The following is a 22,412-nucleotide window of genomic DNA, read 5'->3' on the forward strand; positions in this document are numbered from 1 at the left end:
GGGAATTTCAAAAACTTACTCACTTGGAGACAACTTGAGTAGGCCTTTGAAATTTTAAAAACATTGAGATTTTTGAAAATCGATTAATACATTCAACGGGGATGCAGCTACATATATATATATATAAATATATACATATATAATTTTTTTATGTATGTATAGATAGGTACTTCATCTAATCGAAAATAGGTAACTATAAAAATTTAGCACAATTTCTTCTTAACACTTATACGTGCTACGTCTTTCCATCTTCTACCACTTTGAGTCATTTTTTTTAATGTTCTTCTGATAAAAGTTCTTAAACAACTAAAAGAGTTATACCAAAAGGTTTTCCAACACAAATTCTTGTGTTCCAAATGCTAGCTAATTGTAAGATATTTTTCTTTCTATTTAATTATTAGGTACCAAAAAACATTGAAACTAGATCTCTCTTTGACACCCAGCACCAAAGAGGAGATCTTCATTTCATGCACTTAAAGAAACTAATTTTGTTGACTTAAGAACTAAATTTTAACTTAGTCGATTAACTAAAGAAGTTTTTTAGAGTTGCTTTGTTGGTTGCTCACAAAAAATGACACAATTAACAGACTTTTCTTTTGTTACCTTTATCGTATGTATGTATGTATATATGTATGAGAGTATCTATATGTATATATATCTATTAGTATTACATATAGCAATATCGGGGGAAACATTTAAATTTTAGTTTCGAATAATAGTATAATAGATAATTAGAGGGTTTCACTTTTTTTTTTTTTAGTTTTGTTTTGTAAAATTTAAATTGCTTATAAATTTAGAATCGATTTCGGTTTTGTTGTATTTGTCTGTGTGTGTGTGTGTTGGTAAAAGGGATTTTCAATAAGCGTAAGTTTGAATATTAATCTTTTGGTATATAGATTAAACATATTTCTTATAAACTATATTGGTTTTGTTCTTTTCTTGTATTCTGTTGATACATTCATGCAAGTGTGCCAACTACAATTAAATTCGTTTTATTGTTAATTAACTCAATACACATATTCAAAAAATGTCATCTTACATAACTAAAGAGCAGAAAATGAAGTCTCTGTAAAACTATATAGGTACATATATATGTGTTTATGTATATATGTATGTATGTTTGATATAAATCAATCAGTTAAATATAGTCACATTTAATATCCTATATAAGAGTATTCGTATGCAATTGTCGTCGACTGTCGATTTAGATTTTTGCTTAAGTCTCTCGCCCAAAGAACTATTTGCTCATGCGTTTTGCTATGCTATCCTATAAATTAGTGATTGTTGTATGCAAAAATTAACATTCCTTCTCCTTTTTTCGCACCTCCTACTTTGCTTTTTAAACAACATCAATAACGACTCTAAGAGTATGATTCGAAGACTGCGTTTTGGTTTTTGTACTTCATCCGTTTCCTAACTAATATCAGCGTTAATTACAGGAACCAATCTAATTTTCACTCAGATCTTTGATGGCCTGTAGTATGCGTTTAACATGTCCTACTTTGACCACACCCAAATCTTTGAGATCACGTCGACCTAGAGTGAGCAATTCCTTGCCACGTATATCATTCTTAAGAAAACTGTCGACATATTCGGATAGTTGCATCGTCTCCAGCCAGGTGACCACCTCGTTGACACTCCAATTGTTGGCCGCCTCACGGGTGTTGTTCAATGGTGGCTTGAATTGTTGTTGGCCAGCTGTTGAGCCAGATCGTAGTCGTACCCAGAAGGGACGTGACTTACGACGACCATCGGGCTGGTATAAACAAATCATTTGATTAACCGTAGCTGGATGGATTAACTTTTATGTAGACTTACCTCTTCATTGGGAGCCAATGCATTGAAATAGGCCCTCAATTTGCCATCTATGCACTTTTGAACCGAACATTTCTTTAGCTCCATTTCCATGTTGGCCAAAGCAGCGCTTAATTTCGTTTCCAAGTCCTCACGTAGAATTAAACTATGGCCACGATCCCGAAGCAAAGTACAAGCATCATCGTATAATTGGCGTGAGGAGTCAATTACTTCTACCAATTTTGTGCGTAATGATGGTCCTTCCAGTAGTTTGCCCTGTGGATGAATACTCTCTAAAGCCTCACTTGCCCGACAAGCCACGGCATAGAGATCGTGCTGCAAAGCTGGGTGTGAAATGATCAAGAACTTGACCCATTTGACCAGCGAGCTAACAGCCTCAATGAAATTGAGTAGAACATAGCATTCTCGCTCCGAGATCACCTCATCTGTGGAGATGGCATGTTCGGAGGCTGTTGAAGAGGCATCTCTTTGTATGGAAATGCTATGCTGTCGTTGCTTCTCTTGCCAGCTCTTCAATGAGACCTCCAGACTGCGATTGCGACAGAGCATTTGGACACGATTCTTGTGTAATATCCGTATCATGCCCGGTGGCTGTAGCCAAGCCTCGCCATCCACTTGTATGGGTATCTCTTCGTCGCCCAAAATATTTATCTGGACACTCTGACACTGCGCAATGCGATGATGTTGCAGATTAATCAAACGTGAGGCTGCCATCTGCACTGAACCAAATACTGCAACAACCTCGAGCACACGATCGTCGAAGCTGGGAGTTAAAAAGATATCGTCCTTTTTGGTGTTGCCCCAGAAATTGGTGCCGCCCATAAAGCTAGGTATGTTCAAGATGACAATGCCCTGAAGCTCCGGCAAAGGTATCCGCTGTCCATCACACTCCAGCTGAACACGCTGTTCCAGATTCTTGCAGGTCTTCTGCAGAAGTTGCTTGGAGCCAAGTACGCCATACCACATGTAGTTTCGAGCACGAGATCGGCACTTTTCCGGATGTTCCTCGCGTTTGTTGTGAAAGTCCAAGGAAATTTTTGCATCGATGCCAATGCCAAAATAGTTGTTCATAACGCATTTCTCATGATAGCCAGCTAACAGAGTCTCATCGGGATCCATCAGAGGGCTAACAGCAGCGCAAAGCGTATCCGCATTGGCCAAAAGGCACTTCGATATGAATCCAGTGCCATTAGATAGATCTAAGAATAAAATATTTAGTCTTGGGTAATCGTATTGCTAATTAGTAACTAACTTGGCCAATTGGGCAATCGAACAAGAGGATTAATAATAGGCAATTTGCGATTGGTTTCCTCTGTTGGTGTTTTCTCCTTATCTTTGCCCGTCTTATCGTCCTTGTCCTTATCCCCAGCAGCAAAGTGATCAAAACCAAACAATGTCGAGCCCATAAATAGACTCGACTTGGAACCCTTGAGGGTCTGCAGATTAGGCAATGCTTCGTTCGGCTGGAAGAGAGATGAAACGATCAGGTTGTGTTTTTGGTCCGTTTAGAAACAATCGATTATGTGTTCAAAGAGCAACTGGAAAGTTCAGCACTAACTACGATACAAAGAAACATGTGGATGTGGTTTTATTTGTTTTTTTTGGCTGTGAGTGTTAATCTGAGTGTCCGTCTGGACGGTGAATGTTATGAGGAGTGAGTGTGGGTGCCAGTTTATGTGTATTAATTAGCAATTATTGGCGCAGGATTAAAGATTAAGACAGAGAGAGAGAGAGAGAGAGAGAGTGAGTGAGCGAAACAGAGACAGGGACAGCAGTTAGTTAGTTGAAGAGGAAAGTAGCCTATCTACTTTAAACGAAGCCAAAATAAAACCAAAAGAAAAGTTTTATGGAGAAAGGGATTTAAGCAGAAGCTACATATGATTCAGTTGATTTGTTTTATTTTAGTGTTTTCTTGTTTATTGATATCGTTTTAGTTATTGTCAACAACTACTGCAAAATCTGCGGCAACACACACACACACACCAACACGTGTCGAAGGCAAATCACAAAAAAAAGAAAATAATTATTAACGACGCAGGTGCTTAATGGAACTGTAACTGGAACTGCCACTTTAATTTAGATGGTTTTATACAGGGGACTTTTGAATTAGCATTTAGTTAATAGTGGCTTTTGATTTTTGGATACCCTTTATACACTAAAAAGGCACAAACTGAACCATACAAAGGACAATTCCTTTTTGGTTGAGAATTTTCACAAAGAATATCCAAGCATCAATTGTTTCGATCGGGGGGCGGGGAGGGAGGGAATGGAGTTACACATCAAAACAAGTTGAGAAGAAGGAAACTGGAAAACTGGGGACGGGTGTCATTTTTCCTCGCGTTTCCTTCGCGTGAACTTTGTGGCTTACCAGCGGAATGAGCGGCCTGATAAGCGCCAAGGTGGCCAAACGAATGTCTGGCTCGGCGACCACAAAGAAACGTACACTGAACAGTCCATAGCCGCGTGTAGTGATTATCTTTTGGTTTTTCTTCTAATTAAAATATGCATTTAGAGTATGACTTTTTGTTTTCTGGTGACTAATACTAATTAGAATTTACAATATGTGTGTATATGCCAATATGTATGAATGTATTTGTTTTATTGTTGTAAATGTTGAAAATGATAAATGAAATTTAGACGAAATAATTTTGAAATACGTACCAATTGTTATTTGTGCTTTTGTTAAATCATACGTTTATATATAGATACAAATAATCATTTTGAATATTTGTTTAAATTTTTTGTTTTTCTTTCTTTTTGGTTCTTGTGATAAACATTATTAAGAACTTAAGGATAATGTGGGTTAAATCAGATATAACGTGGCAAATTAAAATATATATCAAAATTTTGGATAAATTTCAACTTAAAGGTGTATATATAGTATTGGAACCTCAACTTTAAAAGGTCACAGCAAATTTCATTACCTACAATCGCTGTTTAGTGTACTTAGTTGTTTGTATGAGTTCAGCGTTTCGGCATCATTTTCATGTACTTTTTTTTTGCTCACTTGCTTGATATTTAATACATTTGTATACATTTGTGGGTATGCAGGATAAACTGTGTGTTTTTTTTTTTTTTTTTTTTTTTTGGTTTGTTTGTTTTGAAGTTTGGAAGAAATTCTTACCTTGAAGAGACTGCCACAGCTAATGCGACGACTGGCCGCCGGTGAGCTGCTAAGGAAACGCGTATGCTCTGGATCCAATGCCAATATGTTCGGATTAAAACCGGAATGACGGCGATCTTTTTCCTTGTCGTATTCGCGTACTGCTAAACTGGGTGCATGACTTGAATGACGACGAATTTCGGAGGCATTCATACCGCGTACACCCAGCAAACTAGATGCAAGGGCCGCCGATGTGGTCGGTTTCATGACAGAATCACCGCGCAATGGTGTAGGCGGTCGCACAACAACACTAATCTGTGGATAGTTTGGATTTACATCATCAAAGGATTCTTTCTTACACGACTCATCAAAAGTAATGCGCTTTACATCTTGTCCATGGCCCGATTTCAATTTCGTTGGCGACGATGTGGTTGCCAATGCCGATTCAAGTTTATGTGTGGCTGTCATCTTGGTGGTGGTGGTTGTGGTAGTTGTGGTGCGCATTGTCGTTTCAACATCGTGTATTTCAATTTTAATTGCTGTTTGTGTGGACAGCTCATCTTCGCTAGTATTATTGGGTATTATTGAATGCGTCGTATTGGTTGGCGTTTGTTGGCCATCGTCATTGTTTGTTGGATTCATTTCGCTAGTTTCGTTGGCTTCTTCCCCACTTGCTTCGAGCATTAGCTGCTGTTGAGATACGATTGTTGTAGTTTGTTTCAGTTTTTTGAGTGAGATGCGCTTTTTGGGACGCTTCAGTTATTTGATTATTTGTTATCAGGAGATCAGGATATTCATTTTTGTACATTTCGGTAGTGTAGTATTAGTAGTAGGATTTGTTACGATTTTAAATTAAATTTGATTTGATTGGATTGGTTTGGTTTTTTTGGTTTTTGGGGCAGGCAATTGAATGTTATTATTTTACACACGAAAATGAAAAAGAAAGGTATTGAAGAAAGAAGCAAACGGAGAGCAACAAAGATATTTTTTTTACCATAAGTTGGCCAAGTCTGAGTACTTCCGATAATAACGATATAAATATATATATATAACGCTTAATATATACTCGATAAATATATTTATATTTTAATTATATATGTACAAACACTAACTTTTCGCTACAAGAATGAAACACAAACATACCTTGAAACTCTGTCGAGCTATATCGTTACCTTCCACGAACTGAGCCAGACTACAGTAACGCGGTGGCTCACGTATTTTCTGGTCATCGCATCGATTATCGATCTCAAATACAATATTCTCGAAGCCAAATTGTTGCGGATTGTCATCACTGTCCATGCGTGCCAGTCTAGCCATTCGCGGTGGCGAGGAGTTACGTCTACGCGATGAATGCGCATGCGTGTGATGGGTCAAAGCACTCATGGACTTTTTACGTGGTGGCTTCGGAGGACCGACATGCTCGGAGCATAAAGTAGTCGTATCATCAGTTATGGTATTATCCTGTAGGGCATTTGTGATATCATGGCCCAGGACAGAGCTAATATCATCCATTAGACTTTCGCCGGGCATGGCTTCGGTTTCATCGCTTGTTTCTGGTGAATCGATGTGGGTGAAGTTACTAGCATCGAGATTCTGTAAAGCCAGCACAGAGAGTAATAACATTTCAAATTTTATTATTATCTACGTTTTACCTGTATGATATCGCCAAGGGTCTGTCCTGCCTCTGGTTTATCGAATATCTCGGAGGCCACACTACATTCCTCGTTACTTATGGCCGATAGAACATCGCTGGCCTCTCCTCCCAAGTCATCTGACGACGACTGTTCCTACAATTGATGATTACAAAGCACACATAACGAATAACAAAGTGCAAAATCATATGTTAGTTGGGGTCAATTATGAATGCTTTTTGAAGGGTGATAACGTACAGTATTGGTTTGTGCATCGGTATCAATGATTGTTAGGCTTGCGCTTGTGTAAACGTTTTGGGAGTTGGGGGTAACGACAATTCCGGGTACCTGTAGATTACAAGTGTGTATTAGGGCCGGTTGCTTTTCAGTGACCATGTTGTCCTCCTTCTCCTCGTCTACCTCCTGGAGGCAGCTCTCCTTTTCCCCATCAATGTCAGTGTCCTTGCGCTCCTTATCCTTGTCCATTTCACGGGCCATGTAGTATGTACGTTCGAATACCTCAATGGGTCGGTAATCGGATAGGGGATCCACAATGGGTTCCCCAGTAATGATGGGCACACGCAGAAAGTCAACTTTGCGTTCAGTGGGCGAATTGTCGCCTCCATCACTGCCAGAGGGTGATAAACGATTACCGGCATCGTCTATGTTGGCACCCCCGCTGAGTGAAAGACGTCCCATTCGATATATGGTCTCGCCATTCGCTCCCTCCTCCATCTCCTGGATAACCTCCACTCCGGAGCTGCGCCGACTGTCGGCAAATTGTCGCGGTGCTGGCAAATTGATGCTGTTAAAGAAGTTCTCATCCACCGAATCGCGGCGTGTGTCCGGCAGGGGTGAGATGCAAGTAAGGCGAGAGGTTTCCATAGTGGGCGAAATAATATTGATTGGCGGTATTATGGGCAAAGGGGAGCCGCAAGGTGTGGATTCAGCCGAAGCGTTATTTGGAATTTTAAGGGCCTCAAACGGAGTGATAGAAAGTTTGCGTTGATATCGTTTCGGTCTACCTGGTTCTGAGTGCTCGACCACATTGTATATGGCTCTCTTTACACTATTCGCTCGGCACTGCAGTGCCTCCTTCTCGCTGGAGCGAAGAGAGCGGCTGTTCCTACGTTCCTTAGAGTTGATTTGATCCTTTTCATTCTTTTCGATTGATATGTTTGGGTTGCTAAAAGCACACAAAAAAATAATTAATCAAAAAAATCGTAAGTTATCTCTGTCAACTTACAGCAACGATGCGCTTGAGTTTTGCGACGAAGACGGAATGCTTCGAGCTATCAGACTCCTTATAGTCGCTATTAAGTCATCACCCGTATGGGCACCCATCTCTTCTTCCTGCAAGGCATCTAGCAGCATATTTAATTTCTGTTTCAAAATGTCACATTTCATGGCCAGTTGTTCATCTTCTTTGTGATGCTCCGAAATGCGTGCCACAAGATCATCCACTGTGTCGCATAAGCTGCGCGTGGATGCGATTAGAGTCTGGGTATCGTTGGTCTCCACAATGAAACGCAAATGATGATTTGCCGATGTGACCATGCCAGTGAGTAGAGCCTCCTGCTCTGTGGTAATCGACATTTTTGGTATTTTGGGCACAGCAATGGCCTTCTCGAAAACCATTATGCTCCAACGATCCAACATCTTGGTGCTGGCGGACTCATAACGTTCGAGAATTTGTGGCAAATGAGTGTCATCATCGCAGCTGGAGCCCCAACCCAAAACGCGGGCCAGATCGTTTCCAGTACCCAAAGGCATGACAGCTACCTGACATTGTTTCTACACATTGAGAAAGACAAAAGAAATGACCCAATCGTAATCTAGTAAACACTTTCTAAAACTTACATGCATGTTAAAGCGATCGATTTCGCTGAGGACCCAGCCGACTGATCCATCTCCAGAGCAGACCAATATGCGAAACATCTCAAAATGACGAAACAAACGCAGTCCCAAACTTGGTCCAGTGGATATTAGATCAAAGACTTGGGCGGGATTGAGTAACTGCTTAAATCGTCTCAAAAATTTCACTCCTTGATTGTCACCAGATTTCGAGTTGACAAAAACCAAAAGGGGAGAGAAATTACCCTTCGGACTGACCACATCCCAGGCATCGTCTGTGCTGATTGAATGTACACTAGTGGGCGGCACCACCGATAATTTTGCCGGACCAATCGGACATGCCACTGCCATTTGGGGTCTACAGGCCACATGAACTGTGGCCCGACACCACAGGCAACGCCAATCCTGTAGACGCAATACCGAACCGCAGGTTTTTTTGCATACGGCACATACAGCTGATACAGGCAAATTACCCTCCATCCACTGATGCGGCATAATTATGCCATCCGACTGCTCTATAATATCCTTGCCCACACTGGCCAACGTTGTCCATTTGCAATTGGCTATCGATTTGGCAGCGCATCGCTTATGGACCTTGCATTTGCATACCTCACAGCTGAGGCCATGCGATGTTACCCCAGAGAGGGCATCACGGCAAACATTGCAATAAGTGGGTCTGGCATGGGAGGTGGCATACCAATGATGATGATTAGACAGTATATCATGCTGTTCAATTAGAAAGCTATCCCCACGTGGACGCTGCGGCGCTGTGGCCGTTTTCAAGGAGCCCAGCCAATCCTCCATTTCGCGCCTTGTTTCGGCGCAGAGCACCAATGATCGAGTTGGGGTGATAATCTAAAACAAATAATGAAAATGGAATAAAAGTTAATATAAGTTTAATTACATTTCTATTATATCTAAAACCCATTTTGACACCACTCACTAACTAACTGATATTTGTTAATTAAGAAAGTTTTTTTCTTCTCTAGTTTACACACCAGCATAATTTTCCCATCCAAAGGATGGCCACGAATAGCCGAGGGCAGCAAAACGAATAACAAACTCATAACTAAACCCATGTCTAGACACAACGCGGTAGCTCATTAACTCAATTAAAATACCTACTTACATCAATTATACGTACGAATTTGACCGCAAAACGGGAAAACTATGCAACCAGATACAAAAAAAAGGAGCAAAAGAAAGAGGCAAATATCAGAAAACATTTTATACAATTAATGGAAAGGAATGTGCAAGGATACCAAGAGAAGGACATGCAAGCCATAAATTAGTCAAGACTCAGGGGCCAGCGCGGAGACATAATCAAAGCAGCAGCAGAGTACATACCTTTAAGCCTGTAAGGCCAAAAGAGTCAGCTTACCTCGTGTATATGCTGGTCAGAAGGTCGCATATTAATTATGACCCGTGTACGAGAATGTTTGCTCACTTGTTAGGATGTCAACAGGGAGGAGAATGAGGCCGGCCAGGACTAACTGTGTTACAGGGTTAAACCTGCACAGCGGTTTGTCCTAGACTTGGGGGGCTTGGCCCATTGTTATTTGGCATTTAGCCTTATTTAGGAATCGTGTCAAGCTCGAATGTCTACGCATTATCATTAACATGAGCAATATTAGCATATTAATGAGTTAAGACAAAACTAATATTTCCCCATAATTATATAACTAATAAGCACAGACAACTACACATATACTACATTTACATAATTACATGGTAGCTACAGTTGGAATGCTCAAAGAACTGTATTCGTTAGATGAAAGTATTGAGTATAAATAGAAGCAAAGTACATCTACATAGCTGTTTTTGTACCTTTCAGTATATTTTATATAGTATTTTATCACGGTTTTCAGTTGTTGTCAATTGCAAGCGATAAAAGTAAAACCACACAAGTTTTGAAAACAAACAGACACCATAAATCAAATATGCCGAGTACTATCAATGTCAAAACAACACACAATCTCAGAGTATTGAGTTATGCAAGTGCAGTTGAAGTAAAGAGGAACAACAAGTCACTTACTCGTGCATAGAGACACTGCCAGTTGACATGTCAATGGCAAAAACTGGCCACAAAAAACAACTTCAAGGAGCACAAATATGGCCGCATTGTTGATGGAAGTGGAAAATATTGATCAATAAATCATAATCACTGAAGAAGCAAATGGTCAAAGGGATCGCCCGTGTCAGGTCAAGTGAAAACACACAAGTCAAATGCAGTCTATCATCAGTATCATCCTAGAAAATAGCTTAGGTGTGAATTCTATGGCCTGTGGCAATGATGAACCTCCGATGGACCGAGACCACAACACTAATTGCATTTTAAACGTATTAATTACAGATGCCAAGCTACAAGAACACTACTAAAGTTTTCCCATTTTCCACATCTCTTGGTCTACATTTCACCGCAGTCTGTGTGAGTGAGGTATAGAAATTTCCAATGAAAATGTGTCTAGTCTGTAACAACATAGTGTTGCATATTCAATGTTGCAATTAATGTGCAACCGCATCATCAACATGAAATCTTTCAGCAAGGCATTTGTTCCTGCAGTTTAAATTACCCTAACTAAACTAGTATATATTCATTTTGACTACAGTTTCTTATTTTCTTTTAAATTTATTTTCAACGTCTTAAAACACGGCCTTCTGCCATCTCATGTTCTCTGATTCCATGTTTGTTAGTCCAAAATTCTTGTCAATTAAATAAAAAGTGTACTGAAACTTCGGCCATACGAAGGGGAAAACAATTGTATTCTCTTTTTTTGCCGTTTCTCTTTTTCAATTAGGCTAATGTGCATTGGTTAAGTGATTTTCAATGCACGTGTCAGATCTGGGTATATGCTTCAGATGGCATTATGTGCTCTCTTTCTCAATTTGGAACATGGTTTTGCTTTTAACCATGGCTGACCCCTGCCCATTGATTGTCCATTTACTTTTTAAGCCTATAAAGTGTGGCCTTTGGATGCATTTTAATTTGGTTTTGTGGCTTTCGACCAATGTTGATGGTAAATTTACTATTAAATCCGCAGGTCTAAAGTAAAATCATCGATTTAATAAAAGTAAACATTTTTAATCATTTTTAACACGTGCTTCTTTGAAACCAAACACTACTGTTTATTTTCCACTGAAAATATTGATAGAAAATTTAACTGACAATATATTGATAAAAAAAATTCATTTTTATTGAATCCTGTCGATGACAATGCAAGTTTCAATCGATGAAAGGAAAAATTGTCATATTCCACATGTACTTCAAATATATTGTATTACAAAGTGAAAAACAACCAGAAACGATTTTCCATATGAAAACAACATTCATGCACATGCAAACAAAACAAAAATAGCGGAAAAACCTATAAAAAATACATCGCAACAACCAGTTAAGTGCGAAGCAACTGAAGGTTTTGCTGTGGCAAAGAAGACAAAGAAAACCTTTAAAGTTGTTATTATTGGCCATTTAAGGCACGTAAGCAGCAACTTAGTTACTTTGCCACGTGCCATGGAAACTTGCTTCCAACATAAGACATTCTTAGTGTGATGTAAGCGCATTGTGTTAACACACGACTCCTGGATTGTGATATCGCCTTGATTCTTGCCATCTTGTGGCTTGCCATCTCACTTAGTTGCAGTTAACTGAATGGCTGAATAGTCGTTGAGTAAGACATTGCTAGAGAATTACAATGTAAACAGTTCTTCTCTGAGTAGAACAAACAAAAATGCATTTTGCAATGTTTGATAGGTATGTACCTAGATGAGATGTCGTTCATTTCATGACGTATCAAAAAACGGAAGAAGCTTGGAACTTTATTACCAAGCTACTCAATATGATTACCTAAACCGATGAAAGCAAACTTATTTAAAAGGAAATTAATAATATTTATATTAAATATTTGGCTCTTTTTGTAAAAAGAAACTGATATAATTATGTAATTCTTTAATGTAAAAAGGAAACTACTGTATTCCAATCAAGATATTGGTTTGATGGACCTTTTGTTGTTTGCTCAACTCAACAAAAGTGTTTATTTTGCCACAGCATTGTAATTTGTTGATATTTTGTATGAGGGTCACGATTCTTGATAAATGTAAATTTTAATTAATTAAAATGCAATTCAATGCACTTAGCTGAATACAATTGGAAAACTAATTAGCAAGTTATCGTTATGGTCGAAGCGTGAGTGCATTTCTGGATGAATTGGTCAAAGTTAACTTTCGATTGTAATCATTTGGCCATGTAGGCCACTCGATGAACAAATTTGAAGTGGTTAAACCCACACGTACATCTATTTACCTTATGCTTTCTCTCTCTCTCTCTCTCTCTCTCTCTCTCCCTTAAGCTCTGCCCTACTTTGTTCAATGAACTTAACGAAAATTTTGCAAAGTGCAATTAAGATGATTGATTGAAGGCAGAGAGAGACCTGGCAGGGTTATAATACATCATATATACATATGTATATGTAAATATATATATGTACGTACATTTGTTTATTGAGCAGATGGCTTTTTAGTACAACATGACGTAAATGTAATGCTCATTATTAATTTAACTTTAACATGTGCCTGATGAAAGGTAACTGCCAATTTGGCGGCAGCTGATTACCTACAATATATTCATCAAAATTAAAAGTTTTCTGTCGAGTTTTTCAATTTGGAATTGTGGAAACAATTCAATTGATGAATCATAAAGTTATTGCCAAAGAAAATTTGCATAATTGAATATTCAAAGAACCAATTTGTTTGTTACTGTTTGTTTTTCAATTCTTGACTCTGATTGCATTCATTATTCTTGTGCAAAAGGATGAAAAGTTTTTTGATTCACCCAATTAAAATACGAAATGTCAATCCGTATATACATACATACATAAATATATAAATCTGCAAGCATATAGAAGTTTCAAACAAATGTCGCCTGATATTTGCTTTTGCCAATTTGCTTAATTAAACAGAGAACGCAGGAAGAAGAGTTGAAAACTAAGAAGCGAGAACTAAGCAATATAGCCGCATTCATTCATTTGCGGTTAATTATGGATATATGTCTGGTTGTACATAGTTAAAACGACTTAGAGAGATAGAAAAGTCATCTACTTGCCGCGGAAAATGTCAAAGTTCATGCGTTTTAAGTGGTGGTGGTATATTACATATTTTTATGTATGTATACACAAATGTAAAGTCCAAGAATTGTATTATTAGATTTCTTCTGACTTCTTTATTCTAACCTCCCCATGGTGCCAGTCGTCAGATGAAACAATAATAACAAGTGCCCGAAGGTAAGAGAACATATATGATGGCACAAAACACCTGAACTTGTAAAAATTTACTCTTGAAGGTTATCCTCATGGCCTTGAACTTTGAAATTTGAGAGAGGAAAAAATGTAAAAAACATGTAAATAAAAAATTTAAAAAAACGACCGCTACCAAGGAAGAAAAAGCAACAAACTTTGGTAGCTTCAACAGCAAAGACATACAAATGTTCTCAAGTATGATACAAAGAGTTCAAGCAACGAGGGGCACTTCAAATATTAAAAATCAAATTAAAACTAGAGTAAACTCAAAGTCTTCTCATCGCAAATGTTCCATAAAGCAAATTTATCTTGTTCTTAATCTAAACATTATTTTCTAATACTCTTTTGGCAAAAATTACTTATAAGATAGCCCTCGCTTTTCTTTATTTTGGGGTTAGTAAAAGTTGTTCCTTGATTCCTAGGCTGGTTTTGTTTTTCTTTTGTGTAGTTTGGCAATGAAAATTTTCAACTTTTTCCATTTACTCAATTAAAAATAATTAATTAACTTTCAACTAAAGACCTAATGAAAGAAGCATCCAAATTTGATGTAACAGAGACGATTCTAGAATACAGATATTCCATGAATACCCATTTCTTATATGATTTTCTGAACAAATTTATGAAATTAACTTTATAAAAAGTTGAAGCTTACATACATTTGGGATGTTGTTTTGTTTTTTGTCTTCATAAGTTTGTACAGAAACTTTAAGAATAAAATCGTTGTTTTAAATTATTCAAATAGCCGTCGGCCTTTTGAGCTTTTAAAATTTTAAAAGTAATTTCAACATTTTCGCGCTGGTCTCTCGCTTAATAATGAAAATATAAGCAAGAAAATGAAACGTGTGCCTGCACTCTAACAGAATTGGGCATAATATGGTGAGGGGGAGGAGGGTATAACTTTTTTTTATATGTATGTATGTATGTAGCTTTGCATATATAAAATGAGTGCCTAAAACAGACGCAGATGCCAAAACTGTTTTGATGTGCGCGTTGGGGGACAATGCGGCGTATGCGTAATTTGGCTGTTGCTTCTGCTACCATTGCCTCGTCGCTGTTGCTTCGTGTGTCATGAATATTTGGGCCAAATGAAGCAAACAAAAGGACGCCAATCCTGAAAGTACCAACGTCAGAATGTGTAATGAATTCAGACAGTGTTTGTATGTGTGTATGCGCGCGCGTGTGTGTGTGTGTCTCTCTCTCTTGTGTGTCAGCATTAAGAAGCCACAACGTAAAGAAAGCAGTGAGGACTCTGAAGTCTTCTGTATATGCTACAGTGGTTTTATTCTTAACCACTTCGGTTACACACAATTGACCACAAAGTAAGAAAGAAATATATCATAAATCTGATCTTTTTAGAAGTGAAAATCGTATTCGACATTATTTATTTTACTTCGGCAAGAAATAAATTCTAATTGACTTAGGACTAAACTCAAGGAGATTTCGTTTTCAGTTTTAACACATATTTAGATTCAATTTTTATTAATTTTTTACCACTGTGGCATTATATATATTCAAGTGGATTTTGTTGTTGTTTATTTATTTGATTGAAGTGCACAGCGTGCAGAAATTGCGGATGCGGATTTGTGTGAAGGTTTTCATAGGCAGAAGCTAAGACATCCTCTCCCAAGAGTCTGTGGCTAAAAGCAAAATACGCTTACACGTAACGCAAACACAAACACACACACACAGACACACTTGCAGAAGAGGAAAACCAACATGTACCTAATATAATTATTTTGGCGACATGTATGTATGTGTATGTATAGGAATAATGGTTAAGTGAAAATTGTCAATAAATTGACACAGCAACTGGTTGCCACCAACTTTAATTACAATCCATCAAAGGGTAACAAGATAAGAAAAATAATTAAAAATTTGCTTTACAAAACACTTAATGGCTCAATATTCCATTTAGCACATACATATGTCGTCAATAACCTTTATAATAATTCTGATGTTGAGCTTGCAAAGCACAGAAGCAGTTAAGTGGAATTAACTGATTAAAAGAACAGAGTTTTTGTAAATTTGCAATTAATACCTCTTTGGGATTGAGCACTGATTACATTTTAATCTGTCTACTGATTGCTGCCATGGCAAATTAAATCAAATTAAAGCTAAACCTCGACTCAAATAATAAGGGTGAATAAATATGGACTAATAATACCTTATTTTCGATCCTTTTCTCGGATTGGGAACCAATTATTGAAGATTTGGAGGCAATTTGCTCTAGCTTATTAAAGGTTTTCGATTTAGTACTTTTTGCCGCAATAACGGGAAACAATTTAGTTTTTTTCCCTGGCCTGTCTTTAAGTCCCAAATGGATAATGGTAACAAAAGGTGCAATTGATATAAGCCCAACGGCCATTAGGCCGTACTTTGTTGTGCTGCCAAATAAACTACCCCAACCCAAAACCGCAAAGTGCAATAAAGTGCCAAAAATGAAACAAACTGCATTTTTCTCTTTTTTTGGTTGTTACCACCAATGCTTTGATAGTTGATGCAGTCAAAAAGCTAGCAAATAGTCTGTTCAGTTGGGCAAAAACTGACCATCAGACTATCTCAGATGGCAGTACCCTTTATGTGTGCTGGGATAAAAATGTCAAAGGCTCTTCTCGTAAAATGAAACTATAGTGCACCAGAAAAAGGTGTGTACGCAATTGCCGAAATGGAGAGAAAGCTGTCGACTCTGTGTTCATTTTCACAATAGTAATAGCTGCATTTTAGCTTTTTAATATCGTTCCTTGAAAGTTGGTTAAGGTATATTTTGAGCTTCACCCTGACAATATAGAAAAAGTTGAATAGCTTTTTACTAAAATTTACAATATTTAATGAAAATTTAATTACTTTTTCCATAACGTAATAAAGTGAAGTGTAACAAAATGTAATTATCAACAATTTGCTGCACAAATTGCAAAAAGGTTGGCCTTTGGCTATTGTGTTTGACCTATTTGAAAGATTGCATGAGAAGCCGTTTAAACGTGTTAGAGTTTGTCTGTCAGAAAACTGGCCTCTCCGTTATTTAAGCTAATTTCAATAGGACTTGTGACTTTAACTTTAAAATCAATTTATTTGAAGATATTTGCACCTGAACTTTAAATTAAATTCTACACGAGCTTCAACGCTTTGCTACGGCAAAAATTTAAAAAACAAAACAATAAAAAAACTTGGCTTCAGAGTACATAAAAACCCCTCACTTTATGAGACATATCAGCTTTTTGCTTTGCTACCACCTTGGGGAAGCGACAGCAATATCAATATTACTCGCAGTCCCACCAGAATAAACCATATATTCCCTATGGCCCAAGGGCTGTAGCTGCTTAGCCGATAAAAAACAATAAAAACCAGATGAAGAGAGCGGTGGCAACGAGGCGGAATATTCTACTAATACGATTTTCTTCAAGACAAAAAAGACAAAAAAGAAGTAAGTATAGGTAAAGACAAAGAGAACTCAAAAGATAATTCGCGCAAACCTTTGGGGCATTTGCCTAGTAAGAGTAACACGTATACGCCCCGTTGATAAAATATATTATTAATATTGCTAGAGATACGAGTAGATAAGGCTTTACCTACTTCTTTTTTTATTATTATTGGCTTAAAGTTGAAAGGCAAAACGTAAATATTCCATTTCCTGCAAAATGCCTTCATTTTGCGCTTCAAATGCTAAGCATTCGTGTATGAAGAAATATATATAAACTTAAGGTGGGGCAAGACGGTGGGTAAAGAGTTTGAGTCGACTGAGTTGATGCTGAGAGAGAGAATGACTTTTGCCTGCTTATGGTAATTTGGTATTCAAAAAGCGTCGAATATAAACATTTTGTGCTAAGATTTGGTTTACCATTCTCACAACCTCAACTCTATCTTGGCATATTGATAGCATTTACATACTATACACACACAAACACACACATATACATATGAGAAAATAAAAGAGAAAGTCTAAGAAAATAAACGAAGTGGTAAATTTCAGTGTGTCTGCCATACAAATGGCAAACAGGAAATGATGCCGATTTTGACAATGGGTGGCGGGAAATGCCTACAGCAATCACAATGATGAACCCAAATTAATAGCTAATCACTTGGCTGGCAAAAAACAGGTAGGCCAACTAATTGGTCCAGAAAAGTTGCAAAAAAGGAAAATAAAATATTTATGCCTCAGGCAGAGTTAGGCCAAGTTAGAAAGTAACAAAGAAAAAAAACTAAGATGGAAAAGTTTTGTACATAAAATTTTTATTACCCGCTAATGCTTAATTAATGACGGCAAAATGGTCTCGTGTCTAATGGCCCTCTACGAATGTGCGTCTATAAACCGGATAACAAAACTTAGCCACACCCAGAAAATGGACAAATTCCTAATTGGGCTTAGTGAGTGGTATTTTACAATTGATTGTCAAAGAGCATTGACTACAGAGGTCTAACTAGGAATATTATTCTGTTTTAAGTCACTTACCTGAAAACTATGATTTACGTTTTTAATTCCACACTCAAAGTAACACAAATCCGATAAATCAATCTCATCGAAGACATCGCACTGCAAATAAATATTAGAGAAGATTAAACTACAATTCAATACAAGGCAAGAAGATGAATAAAATTTCAATGGCAAATAGAAGGTTGTTTGGAAATCTATATATATATATATGTAGGTATGTAAATATTGTGTATATGGCCTTTGTGGGGACGACTAATATTTTGTTAATAATACACAAATATTTTTCCAGCAATCCTTTGCACCCTCGAAATTTATTTTTTTTTGAGAAATCTTTGATTTTACTTTTGTTTAGAGCGGCCAGAAAGATGGTCGGTGTCAAAGAGAAAAATGTTGTATGGCAATCTGCCAGTTTCCATTTTCTTTTACCAGCAAACAAAGCAAAAAAAAAAGGGAAAAATTGATCAAAAAGTTGTCGCAGCGGCATAGTAATACCCTAAACGAAAAAGATTTTACCTTAATTTAAAGAAAATAAAAATCCTAGACAGGACATTCAATGGGACCTTCTTATGGTTTTTTTTTCCCCAGTATGCAAGTTTTTAAAGAGTTGATATACCCTTTTATTTAAAGGACATTGGGTACCAGAGATGCTTTTCGCTCGACTTAATGAAATGCTTAAAGTTGGCCTGCGGCTATTTTGTTTTTGCTGGCCGTATTCTTCTTGCTTGGACATATGTGTGTCTGTGTGCATGTGTTTTGGGTGTGGGTATAGGCGTGTGTGTGTATAGCTAGAGGCCCTTTCGGAAATTGAAATGTTTCACACAAAACCAAGCAAATAAATGGATATTCACAAGGCAACAAAAGCCAACAATGGAAATGTGACAATGGCCAACAAGCAATCCATACACCAGAAACCCAAAGATCTCAGATACATACATATGTACGTATATACAAAAAAACATATCTACATACACATCCTTACCTTCGTTTCAGTGCGAATATATGTAAAATATTCAAGTAGTTTTTGAACATGGTGAAAATTGTTTTCAGTTTTCTTGTGTGTTTTTTCTTTTGACTCAAGTGAAATGAAAAAGTTTTGATTCAGTGGTTAAGGTCTCAGTCTCAGCCTTAGCCTTGGCATGATTCCCAATTCCCAATAACTTTCAAACTCCCAGACCAATTAATATTTGAGTATTGTTTGCTTATTTGTTTTCTTTATGTTTTTTTGTTTTGTATTTTTGATAAGTTTAAGTTTTTCAAATTGTTTTTTTTTTTTCTCTTTTGGAAATTGGGTTGTTTTGGGCTTCTTCAGGTTTCCTTTGGCTTCTCAATTGCATACAAGTTGTTTGCCCTGTGTGTGTATGTATGTGTGTGTCTGTTTGCTTGTGTGAGTCAGCGTTTAGTTGCTACATTTTCCATCATTTCTTATTTATATTGAGTCAAAGTTGAGTCTTTTCCATTTCACCTTTCAAATGGTGTGGCAAAATGAAATTTTCTTTTTGTCAATTGGTTTTCTTGAACTGAATGCGTTGACTAAAAGATGAAATTATTTCATAAAACATTTATAACAAAAATTCTATATTGTTTGGGCGTTCCAACAAATTGACAACCACTTTGGACATGAGCTGAGCCCAAAAGCTTATAATGTGCTATGTGGACCAAAAGCACATTCGCAATGAAAACAAAAGGTTGCTGTGGAAATAAAGGCAAACCGAAACATAATTGATGGAAAACTTGGTAATTACTCAAAAAGCTGAGCATGACGTGACCTGAGGTGTGGTGTGCCCTTGTGTGTGTGTTTGTGTGAGCGATGAGGTGAGGAAAGATGAAGAAGGATGTTGAAGTAGCAGACGCTTAATCCAACAGAGTGAGCATTATAATAATTACACTTATACATATACAAATATATATTATACACACGCTTCTCAGAGTCAGCGACAGGAACTTGGGAAATTGCGAAGCAAATGGCAGCCAGTCACTCAGTCCGTCAGTCAGGAGCAGAAGCAAAAGCAATGGCAAGAGAAAATTGTTAAAAATCAGCAAGGATTTCGAGTGCTTTTTACATTCAATGTTGGTTCGAACTTTAATTTCATTTTGGGAAAGGAGAAGAAAGAGAGAGAGAGAGAGGAACTTTCCCAAATACATTTACTGCCTTTTCTTTTTTTTTCTGCTATTTTTTTTTTTTTTGAGTAGAGTGTTTGCCTGCGTTTCCGCACTTGTTAAATTAAGTGAGCACAGACATTTTCCGCTTGAACGGATATCATAAATCTTTGGCTTGGCTGTTGACAAGACTCACTCCTCACGCAAAGCCCCCCCAAAAAACAGACACCCCACCAACACAGACACACAAATATTTTCCTTCGCCGAAAGATCTCATTAAAAGCTTAACAACATAAGAATATTGTCTTCGTAGTGTGTGTGTGTGTGTGTGTGTGTGTGTGTGTGTGTGTGTGTGTGTGTACTTGTAAGTATTTGTCTATCCTTGAGTAAAAATCAATAATAAATATAATTAAAAAGTAAACAGAAGAAAACGTAAAACCAATTAAAGTTTAAATCCAAGCACCTTTGGGGAATCATAAGGATTTCACATGCCCAACTCACTTTGCTTCAATCACAGTCACATTAAGCAAATGGCTAATTTTCTGTGCCGTTATCAGCTTTGAATCCCTGGGCAAATACCCAAACCCATACACAAAATAAGAAAAATAAAAACACACAAAACATCTCTAGAGTGCTTGGTCGCATTGGGCCTTGCTTAGGTTTGTATACACTTCTTTAGTTAAATATTTTAACTACTTGTCGAGTACTTTTTAATTAAACATAGCAATTCGTTAATAATATATAAATTGACATGCATTTGTCCTGGGGTTGATTTTATCACAAATAAAATCTGTATAGAAATATTTCATTTTTTGTTCTACAAACTTGATTGCCAAACCAATATACCCTTTCTGGTAGCCCACAAAACAAGACGCTTGAATAAGAGAATATTTTGATTGCATTATACCGAGATTTTTCTTAAAGAAAGAAACCAAAAATAAGGAGAGAGCAAAAAAAAAGAATCAGCATCCTGAAATAATCATTAATTTACTTACTTACCCAGGGTCCGTCCAGGCCACCTGGCGTAAGCAGTACTTTCTTGCCTTTTTTCTTTTGCCTGTATCACCCTCTGCCACTTTCGCTTTTTCATATTATTTTATTTTTGGCCTGAGGAAAAGTTTCTGGTCCATTCATATCAATTCCATACCATTACTTTAGGGGGATGGCAGTTTTCTGCCTCCAATTTGCTTTCTTATATATGTATTTATATATATATGTATATATATTTTTTTTTTGCACGCGAAATCACTTAATGGTGCTCACATTTCGCAGAGCACAGTTTTTAGCCTTCTCTGTAAAAGGCAAAAGAAAAAAGTGCCTTAAGCTCGATGCCTGGCAAGTCATTAGAATTTAGCACATTCTGTAAAAGTGCTGACTTGGCCAAGTTCATGGTGACAAGAGGCAGGAGCATGAAATTCGTTGAAAGCGGTTAAGTGAGTGAGCAGAAATTAATTGAGAATAATTAACAATAGATTTGCAATGCCTCGCTTTCTATAGAAATGGACTGAAAATAATTTGGGCAACAAACAACAATAGAGCTTTACGAATTTACATCTAATTATAAATTTAAATTCTCCTTTTGTCCCAAATATACTTGGCAATCGAACACAGGTTTAATAGGCTAACCTTTTTCACCTTCTTTAGTTTGGCCACCAATGAAAATGAATGCAACTATTCTACCCATTAGATAAACGTTTTTTATTTTGATTTAAATTTAAATTTATAGTCATCACTTAATGGTATATTTAAATTTTTGTTTTCTACCATTAGAAACTTATTTATCAAGTTGTTCCATTTGGTGAAATGTCACTCGAAAAGTTTTTGTAAGAAATTGCATTCAAACTATTTCTACAGTCATCGGAAAAAGCCATGAGAATATTCTTATTCACTTGGCTTTGACTTACTCACACTTTTTTGCTCCTTTTTGCAAGAAATTTGCGTTTTTCATTCTGCAATGACTTGTACCTTTTAGAGTTTGAAAAAAAAAAAGAAAACAGCAAAGATAAAAGTTTTAAAGAAACTTCGTTGTGAAACCGTTGTTAGTTGGTAACATAAGCGGTTCAGGACGAAGGACATCGACAGGGCCATGGACATGGGCTAATAAGGTCAGAGGCGAAACTAAACCAAACAATTTTTGGGGTCTAATTTGTATTAAATAGCTCTGTGTGACCCTTGCTGTGAGGTCGTTTTAT

The 22,412-nt window shown here is 37.1% G+C and overlaps 1 protein-coding gene across 6 annotated transcripts in view; it reads right to left on the reverse strand.

Moving 5' to 3' along the window:
- Positions 1-809: 809 nt before the first annotated feature.
- Positions 810-22,412, reverse strand: part of LOC137585015 (diacylglycerol kinase eta) — a 43,662-nt gene continuing 22,059 nt past the window's right edge. For 2 of the 6 annotated variants that reach the window (XM_068300644.1, XM_068300648.1), the window contains 10 exons: positions 18,142-18,222; positions 8,410-9,258; positions 7,796-8,343; positions 6,808-7,735; positions 6,571-6,705; positions 6,062-6,511; positions 4,940-5,671; positions 3,068-3,278; positions 1,819-3,014; positions 810-1,756 (listed from right to left, as the gene is read on the reverse strand). In XM_068300644.1, coding sequence (XP_068156745.1) covers positions 1,448-1,756; positions 1,819-3,014; positions 3,068-3,278; positions 4,940-5,671; positions 6,062-6,511; positions 6,571-6,705; positions 6,808-7,735; positions 7,796-8,343; positions 8,410-9,258; positions 18,142-18,222 — 5,439 coding nt within the window. In that variant the 3' untranslated portion in view covers positions 810-1,447. Of the gene's footprint in view, positions 1,757-1,818; positions 3,015-3,067; positions 3,279-4,183; positions 4,307-4,939; positions 5,672-6,061; positions 6,512-6,570; positions 6,706-6,807; positions 7,736-7,795; positions 8,344-8,409; positions 9,259-18,141; positions 18,223-22,412 lie in introns of all 6 variants that reach the window. The other 4 variants (XM_068300649.1, XM_068300647.1, XM_068300645.1 and 1 more) reach the window with 4 other exon arrangements.

This window comes from Drosophila tropicalis, unplaced genomic scaffold (assembly GCF_018151085.1).
Source record: "Drosophila tropicalis isolate 14030-0801.00 unplaced genomic scaffold, ASM1815108v1 contig_878, whole genome shotgun sequence".
Classification (NCBI taxonomy): Eukaryota; Metazoa; Arthropoda; class Insecta; order Diptera; family Drosophilidae; genus Drosophila; species Drosophila tropicalis.